This window comes from Haliaeetus leucocephalus, unplaced genomic scaffold, assembly GCF_000737465.1.
Source record: "Haliaeetus leucocephalus isolate CR32 unplaced genomic scaffold, Haliaeetus_leucocephalus-4.0 Scaffold819, whole genome shotgun sequence".
Lineage (NCBI taxonomy): Eukaryota > Metazoa > Chordata > Aves > Accipitriformes > Accipitridae > Haliaeetus > Haliaeetus leucocephalus.
Window position 1 is genome coordinate 771,622 of NW_010973255.1, and position 9,204 is coordinate 780,825.

At 37.2% G+C, this 9,204-nt stretch overlaps 1 protein-coding gene across 3 annotated transcripts in view; it reads right to left on the bottom strand.

Annotated features, from left to right (window-relative positions):
• Positions 1-9,004, bottom strand: part of ZDHHC14 (zinc finger, DHHC-type containing 14) — a 113,488-nt gene extending 104,484 nt beyond the window's left edge. For 2 of the 3 annotated variants that reach the window (XM_010581851.1, XM_010581850.1), the window contains exon 1: positions 8,493-9,004. In XM_010581851.1, coding sequence (XP_010580153.1) covers positions 8,493-8,743 — 251 coding nt within the window. In that variant the 5' untranslated portion in view covers positions 8,744-9,004. The remainder of the gene's footprint in view (positions 1-8,492) is intronic. The other variant, XM_010581849.1, reaches the window with a different exon arrangement.
• Positions 9,005-9,204: the final 200 nt, after the last annotated feature.

Below are 9,204 nucleotides of genomic sequence, written 5' to 3' on the forward strand. Positions count from 1 at the left end.
CAAACTGCAGATTTTATGTACATCCTGACTTCTGAGTTCAGGTTCTCAATTTTCAATTTAATTCTCAGTATTCTATTTAATCTCTGTTTTGTACATTTTTCTTTTAAAAATAAGAGTAAAATTTAAAGAAGAAGCTGAACTGACTGCATATTCACCACAAAAAGCTCATGCTGCCAGTATTTATTGCAGTAAGAAACTTAAGAGGATGGCAGGAGTGGAAAAACAGAAAACAAAAACAGAAAACAAACCAGCTGTGATCTCACTACCCAAACTCATTATGTAAGACCTCATTAGCCACCATCCCACAATAATGTGAATAAACCCTATGGACACTGATGAAGAGGAAGTGATCAGGGATACAGAAGCTGAATAATCATATAGCACTACAGCACACTGTCAACTTCATAGTTAAAGTTCTGGAATGCAATTGGGTAAGATCTCCACTAATGCACACTGCAGAAAGCACATGGTCAGGCTTTGCACGTACAAAGCCCTCTTTGCCTGTTAACTGCAGGACGAACAGGAGTTTGAATATGAACATGTACAACAGGCTAATGGACAGGGTGTGTGTTACACAAAACCGAAACTCCAAAACACTTCAGCTTCCTTCCCCAGGTACATTTTATGTTAGTAACATTTAATACTTCTTCAATATGAGAAATATGAACAGAATTTTATTTTTGGCTATTACACATAGGCTTCATCTTGATTTCTTGATTTTAGTCTGTTTCTTCAGTTTGTAAAAAGTTTGACCACTTTACAGTTTTTGTATTAAGTTCTGAAAAAAATGGGCTGTAATTATATGAAGTTTAATAAACTTTGGTAGTTCCAGCTGACTTCGGGAGATTTTTCCCCTTTTCCATCAGCTTTGACAAATGAAAGATGAGCAGCATTGACATGTACAAACCTTTACTGGCAGCCTGGAACTTAAGTGATCATGAGCTACTACGGCCTCACTTAGAAGGATCATCAATCAGGATAACAGAATTCCTAGATAAAGTTGTTATAACATTTTAAGCAATTTTTCAAAGTGTTACAGTATTTTAAGTCAACAGGTTTTTTGACTGGGCTATTTTGAAACAATCACGCAGCTTAGAAAGTTAAAAATATTCTCAGGTTTCTCCTCTTCTGCAGTCATCTTCACTTTCTCATTAATTAGTTCACATCTGAATGTTACAACTAAAAGTTTAATGCTACACTAGAATGGAGAGATGGTTTCCACTAGAAATTTTGTTTTGCTGTTGTTTTCAAATACTCAAAAGGTATAACTTAGTTGTTAAAAGATAATTTATATATTTAATGTCCAGTTCAAATTTCAGCATTTCAGTTCCTACTGAATCTACAAATAAGCACAGATGTTTTTAATAAAATAGTTTTTCCGGTCCCAGGCCTCATCCCTGCCCCCCAAAAAAGAGGATAATGAACAGAACAGTTTGGTTCAAGTTCTGCACAGACTAATATTTTCTCTTTTTGTTCTAAAGGAAGATAATTTCGCAGTCATCCAGATCCACTGATATACTTTGTTTTGCATGAAATGGCATTTACAAAATAATAACGCAACACAGCTATGCCAGAAAATAAATCATGTAGGAACAAAGGCATTTTTTTCATCAGTAGTCCAAATTTGAACTTAAGTAAAAAGAATACTTTACATGAACCTAAACATATAACATGACTCCTGAGAAACTGACTTGAGAAAACATCTGAAAAAAAAAAATAATCTTTCTTTCAAACAAGGTATGAAAATCTCTGTGGGGTTGATATGAGAAAAGTCCCAGATATGGTCACATGACAATGCCAGTCTTCCAAGAAGAACTAATAGAAATTAGTTTTTCAACAGCATAAATCTATTTAATGTGACTCTCCCTACACTAGTCTCCAGAAGATACATTTTATACCTTTGACACACATCCATTCAGATAAAGGGGCAAGAGTACCTACTCAGGGAAAGACAAAACAAAACAGGCTTACTATACAGATTATATCACCAATAGAAACCTCAAACTTTTGAGTGATAAATTAAGATAGATTTTATCAAACTACTGCCATAAAATTACAAGTCTAACCTCACATTCTAAAGGCTGAGGATGTACAGATGTATTATCCATCAGCATTTGTAAATATTTGAAGACATTTATATAGGTAAGAATAACCAAACTTTTGAAATTACCTTTTTTCCCCACTCTGGAAGGGATATCAACTATCCCAGGTGAGAATTTACACCTATCTACAACAATCATGCTGAGCTATGATGAGTGTAGAAAACCACCCCACCACAGACTGTGATGGAATTCCCCCTCTTTCTCCAAGGGGTCGGGGTGACATCAGGAAAAGACCACCACAAACGTTCACATTTCACTCTGAAGACACACATGTATCAATGGTCCAAAGCTACACAGTGGTTTCCTCAAGGTCCTGAGAGGACATGATATCTGAGAAGCCAACATCACTTCTTACACTGTTATACTCCCTATTTTCATTGCCCTCCACCTCTGCAAAGAAAAGGTGGAAAGGTAAGTAGAAGTATAGGCAAGAGAGGAGTAAATTAAAAGACCAAAAACTATGTTCAAAACTTGTCTTCTCCACAAAACAGTACATAAAGGCCATCAGCTAAGCTGAATACCCCAAAAAAACCCAACAACCAAAAAAACTAAACCCACCAAAAAAAACCCAGCCTCAGAAAAAAAAGCAGTTTAACATTTATTTTGGAAAAGGCGTTAGTGTTAAAAAAAAACATAAAAAGCCTCTGCAGTTTCAGGGGAACTAAAGAAGGTACAACTTCCAAAAATAAGAGAGGTTATCCTTCTGTTATCCTCACAGAATTTTACTCTGAAAAATGAAGCATTTAATCATTATCCATTTCCACATAAACAGACCTAGCCTTGAAAAGTAGAGGTGCATGACCTTATATCACATGTTATTAGTATGTTTCTGGGTAAAAGGATTTAAATTTATATCATATAATTCATTCAAAGCAGGTTTAAAAGTTTAAACTGATGTACCTGCTCAGTGAAGTGCTGCTTTAAGATAGGGTAGTACAAAACTATATCCTTTCGGCCAGGGAGAAACTTCAGCAGGCATACTTGCACAGATCACTGGGAAACTTAGGAGAGATTAATTAAGTAAACTTTCTTGTCACCAAGGAAAGTCCCTTGTCAAGGAATAAAGTATTAGATATACTTTGTACCTGAAAGTTAACATTTCTGTATCTGACAGTTAACATTTTTAGGGTAATTTAAGTGCAAAGAATAAAAAACAGCTGGTTGGAATGCATACCATCCCTTAGGAATTTCCCATATCATTTGGCATATCTATATAAATTCAATACAAAGAGTACACCCTAAAGATTAGACTTACTGTATTCCATTACATTTCCACTAAGTTACAGATGCGTAATATGGCAAAATGAGAAACAGAAATATTGCTCTGGTTTAATTTTAATGACGGACTTTTTTTTTTTTTTTTTTCACCCAACAAAGAAAACTGGGGGGAAAAACACCTACTCATAGTCATCACTGCATTCACCTACGCCACTACGCACTCTTAGGTGGCTACTGCCTTCCATGTAGAAAAGGATGCAGTTCTCTGTTGAACAATCATTTTAGTTTATATACCACGATTTTTGCTTTAAAATCTGTTTTAACATCCTCAGCAGAAAATGCTCTACAAGTTTATAGCAGCCTTTAACAGCTGAAGTCAGATTGGTAGCACTTCCTTCTAAGGAACTTATAGTTTAAGGACATGGTCATCAAAAGACACAAGTAACCTAACTCAAGAGCAGAGGAAAAAAGTTAAAGGAGGTTATTAGATGAAGAACATTCCACCTACTTGGAATATGACCTCACACTAAGAATCCACCTCTTGCAAAAGCAGAAAACATTTGCCATAAGACGAAGATAATTGTTGATACCACAGTGAAAATGCTCAGCTTACTGACATCAGTGTTTACACATAAAGGTTTGTCACAGTAAGTAGCAAGTTACACCACTTTGCCATAGCACACACGCACTATAGAAGTTCAATATTGAACAATCTACACTGCATCAGAAAGCATGACTCATGAATGTCCTCCAGTCACACTGGTTTTCAAAGTGGGAGGCATGGAGCTGGTTGCCAGCAACAGCAAGAGCAGATAGAAAGCAATGATTTGTACATACATATGCACATAAACAGTCACAGTTTAAATAATTTTCCAGCATCCATCTTTTGAAAGACAGTGCAATGACACCAATGCTCAAAAATCAAATGTTAACTAGCTAAAAAAAACCCAAAACCAACCAAACAAAAAAAACAAACAAAAACCCCTCCAGTTTGTTGAATCAGTGCAAGTGTCAAATGGTATCAGAAGTGATTGGGCTCTGACTCACGTTTACAGAGAAAAAAGCTGCGCTACTTCAGCCCTTCTGGCATCCTACCATCTGCTCCAACCTTCTTCCAGAGCCACTCACCCTGCAAATGAGTTGACAGAAGAAAACATGACTGTGCCTGAGTCAATTCAGTTCAGTTGGCATCATCACTTCAACCCACCTTTTATGGGAAGTTTAATTTGCCTGCCTGAACTGAAGCAGCTCAGGTGCAGACATGTTCCCTCCTGCTACCTGCGCAGGGAGGTCCAAGAAGGAAGGGAGCTGGCACACAGGGGCAGCGTTAACTCACAGTAGCAAAGCAGCCAAGCTCGTTTACCGCTCTGAACTCGTGAAGCTTGTGCATCCATACAAGATTTGCCATTTAACAACAAGATGTCTGTTTTACATATCCTACTGTGTTAAATATGTCATACAGCCTTCATTTTGCTTTCCTGTAACCTACAAAAACAGTACACCAAATGATCATAGGCATAAAGGGTTCTTTTCTCTTTCGAGTATGTATACCGAGCTGAATAAAAGCAGTAAGTATGAAGTGCTTTAGTTTTGCCTCTCCTCATTGCACCAATAAAGGACTTTACATATATGTAAATACAGTGGTTGAACTCACTAGTTACAGCAGTGAGATCTGCCCTTCAGTTATGGATGTTACCTTTGCTAAGATTTTCATGCAGCTACTTTTACATGGGCACTGAATAGTTTAAAAAACCATATATGTCTGTGTAATGGGGCAAGGCAAAGGAAAAAAAAGGAAGTCCAACACAAAGCCAAATCTGCAAGAAGAAAAACAGCTAAACATCACAAGGTTAGAGTTAGGAAATATATTCCCATGACAAAATAACATACCCAAATTTTAAAGACAAATTAATTTGTGGTGCCTCAGCTTGAACATTTTAAAATAGGCATCATTTTTAAGAATACTTCAAGCACAGCATCCCTCTTGGGACCCAAAAGTGCTTGCGATAATTCACATTACATTTAATAGACAAGTTACATAAATAAAACTGCTTGTAATTTGCATTCACTTCCTTTGGAAGGGGAGGGAGGCAGGAATTATAAATATTTCACCTGCATGAAAGCTCATGGTTTATTGTTGCTTTTCTTTTAAGCAAATTCCAGCTTATCTCTTTGAAAACGAAAAAGAACAGTGAAATGATAAAAAGAAGAAGTGGTGATGTACTTGGAGTATATGAGAGACAAAAGTCAACAGAAAGGAATAAAACCAGCTGAAAGTAGGAGCTAGAAAAAGTAGGCAGGAAAAAGCACAGAAGCATAAATATGAAGAAACAAAGATTACAAAGGCATGGTTCAATGTCAAAAGCTATACAGGTGAAGATGTATGACATACGTTTGCTTTTGGAGGGCTAGGATTTGTTGATTCAGAGAAATGTATTTCTCCCCTGGAGAGGATTCCAAAGCACGTGAGATACAGCTCTGGATGAATGGCTGTCAAGAGTATAAAATAAAAGGAAGGGGGGAAAACCATGTTGGAGGAACAAACAAAGCCAAAAGGATAAAGGACAAGTGTTTACGTTAGCACAATGCTTTCCCTGGAATTAGCTGTCAAAGTCATCTCTTTCCTACTCCCCCTCTTCACTGCCTGCCACCAGGGAATGACTTGGAACATGAGTACCTATTTTCCAGCTACCAAAACCGAAGGGAACAAAATAATTTCTTCCAATTGTAGGAAAAAGACCAAACAATTCCAAGAACATACAGGGTATCTTCCTGTATGTTCTTCCTGACAGTTTGACCTTACAGTTCAGACACACATGGCACATGCCCATTTAAAAATCACTTTGCCTCACGTGTACACAAAGGACAAACACATTTCTGTCATATTCTGTAAACGGTTGGTTAATTAGGAGTGTCACAACCAAATCAGCCAAATAATGGAAGTGACACTCTAACAACTCAAGATGTTATCAACTGATCAATAAATAGTAACTTCAGACCACCAGGAAGAGATGCAATTAGAAACTGCTTCAAAGTAACACTTTTTAATCAAAGACACTCCCCTCTTTTCTTTGTAACATTAACAACCTTCTGCAGTTCAAACATCACAAACATGCTGAACACCATTCTCATAGTCTTAAGGTTTGTTTTTTAATTAGCCTTCAGAGGATGACTAATAATTTTCCAGTGTAAGTACTTTTTAAAGACCAAAATCTACCTTATTGTTATAAAAATGAAGTATCATTGCCACCCTCTACTTTGATTTTTCTTAGAAGGGAGAGTGCAAGTGATACAAGAATGACTCAAGACCAGTACACACACGCACAGAACTTGTGTAGTTATATAAAGCCCAAGATTTTTCCCTGCTTCAAGACTGCCAGTTAGAATAAACACCAAATACATATCAAAATGCTGTAGCTTGACTAAAAATGTTGTCCATCACATGCAGTTACACTCCAAATAAGCTCAAAGACATGACAGAAGTTGTAATGTTCGACTCTGGTAGAGGACATAACTCACAGTAGTAATGAAATCAGAAGGTGATGAACAGCTAGCAGCTTGTGCTGCTTTAGCAGTTCTGAACCATGCAGCTGCAGAGAACATCTATCTCTGAAGGATCAAAGTGTTAAAACGTATAAACAAACTGTAAATGGTGGCTTAATAAGTAAGTTTTACAATCACGATTATAAAACATTACAGTTTTGATCTTACATTTACATTCTGGTATTTGCAGGAAGTCCAGCACTTGCCTTCAGAGGCTCTGCTGAAGGTGATGAGACTGCACACAGATGCAAGCGTCAGCCCACAAGAGAAAAGCTTTCCAAAACCAGGCCTAATTGTGGTAAACAGAATAGAGTAGCACCCAGTCCCGATGCAATACTATCAGGCTACACCTTTAATACCTCTGTTGAGCTCACATATATATTTAGCCACTGGTTACCTGCTCAGGATTTTTACTTTCTTTACTGCTACCAGTATGTTAAGATGGACTACATTTAACTGGTACAATTTTGGGTTTGTTAATGTCACTATCTTCTTCCTTGAAGATGCCAAGTAATGAATGACCTTTGTTGTTCAACTGTATCACTTAGTAAACCAAGCAGAATTTTTGGAGGCACTGAAGCTTACTTATAAATAGCTCCTATTCAAGAAAACAGTAAGAGCTGTATATGTAATTGGAAGAATTTTTTCCTGCCACAGACCACAAATCAAATTCAAAACAGGTAAAGTAGTATTAATTCATTGAAAAGAATTAAATTATTACTATACCAAGTGTTTTAGCAGTGTGAGCACCTTTATACTTGGTGCTTTAAAAAAAATAAGTAAATAAAAGTCAAACTGTATTGTTCACATCAAGTGCCTAATTCTTTATTGTCACGCTTATTAATTTAACCACTTGAACCTAACTGCAAAAATCAGTATATTTGATTTGCTGTCACTGTGTGTTCACTTTATACAGATGAAAAGGACTCCTGAAGATTCAGGGTAACAGAGAAAAAAGCCCTAGGAGGACACCAGAAGCGTGCTTAAAAAAACCCCAAACCTGCAAACTAAACATAGCTTAAACTAAGACCAAACTCACATACAAGTTATCACAAACAGAAAGTAATGCTGTTACCTAGTGGTGAAAAGCTAGGTACATGCAAAATTGTACAGCTTTTTTTTTTTTTTTACTAACTTGGAATTGCCATCTATAAGCTACTAAATGACTTCAAGAGAAAAAAAAAAAAACAACAGGCCTAATTCATAAACTAATGAAAGATACTGCTTTTCTTGCATTCAGTTCTGCAACAAAGGGTGACTACTTTTGCACCTGCCAGTTTTATTCTCAGTGGAATAACTGACAGACAAGAAGCTACATCATTTCCTGACCATACCAAAACTGCTGTTTTACACTCCTCTCGCAACATCAGCAAGAGCTGGAAACCTGTGGTATAAAAGCACTACTACCTTAATCCTCAAACATCAGTTTTCCACAGAGTACGATAACCGAAACAGGATCGTACATCCCTCAGGATCTTATCAGGCCATATTTTCAATTACATAAACCAACATTAGCTGAACTCAGTCAGCATTCTCTACGGCATCTCGATAAACGTGTACTCTGCTTTCAGTCAAAAGATAAATACTAGAGGAAGAGCAGAAAGATATGAAGACTTTAATGTCACTTACTCAAATGCAAAGAAGAGTCCACTGGTGACCAAGATGAGAACAAGAGTCAGGTAGAAGACTCCAGTCTGTCGAGCCATCATGATCCTCCCATTGCAGAAGAATTTGTTTCTTCCAGGAAAAACCTCCCATTTTCTCCTGGGAGCCGATTTCTTTTTCTTATGGGGAGACTCCATGGGAGACGAAGAGCTGTGTGTACTGATCTGACTGTATTCACAGTCTTTCATGGGCCCACTACCACCTCCAGGAGTCATCAAGAGAGAGTAAAATGTGGGGAGAACCCCACCAAAAATATACACAATATATATGTGCAAATATTCTTCTGACCAAGATAACCCTCTCCACCAGCCCCAGTTAATAAAAAAAAGCAAATAAAAAGATGAAAAGTCTGCTACCAGACTAGCAATAGGTGTATCATGCAAACACCAGTTAACTCTTCAGAAACCAAAGCTGTCATATCAGAAATGCTTGAGAGGGATCCTTCCTTCCTTCCTCCACCAGTTACAAAACAACCATGGAGGACAATCCTTTTTAAAACAACTTATCATAAAACAAGACCCCCAAAAAAGTAATTATAAAGCAGTTCGGCTGTCCAAAAAAATTTAGTCTTTTTTTTCAAGTTTATTTTCGAATGGGAGGGTTGGTTTGGTTTTTTTTCCTTCCCACGCACACCCTGAGAAATCTCTCCGAGGGTCAGAAGGCTGGTCAAGGCAAG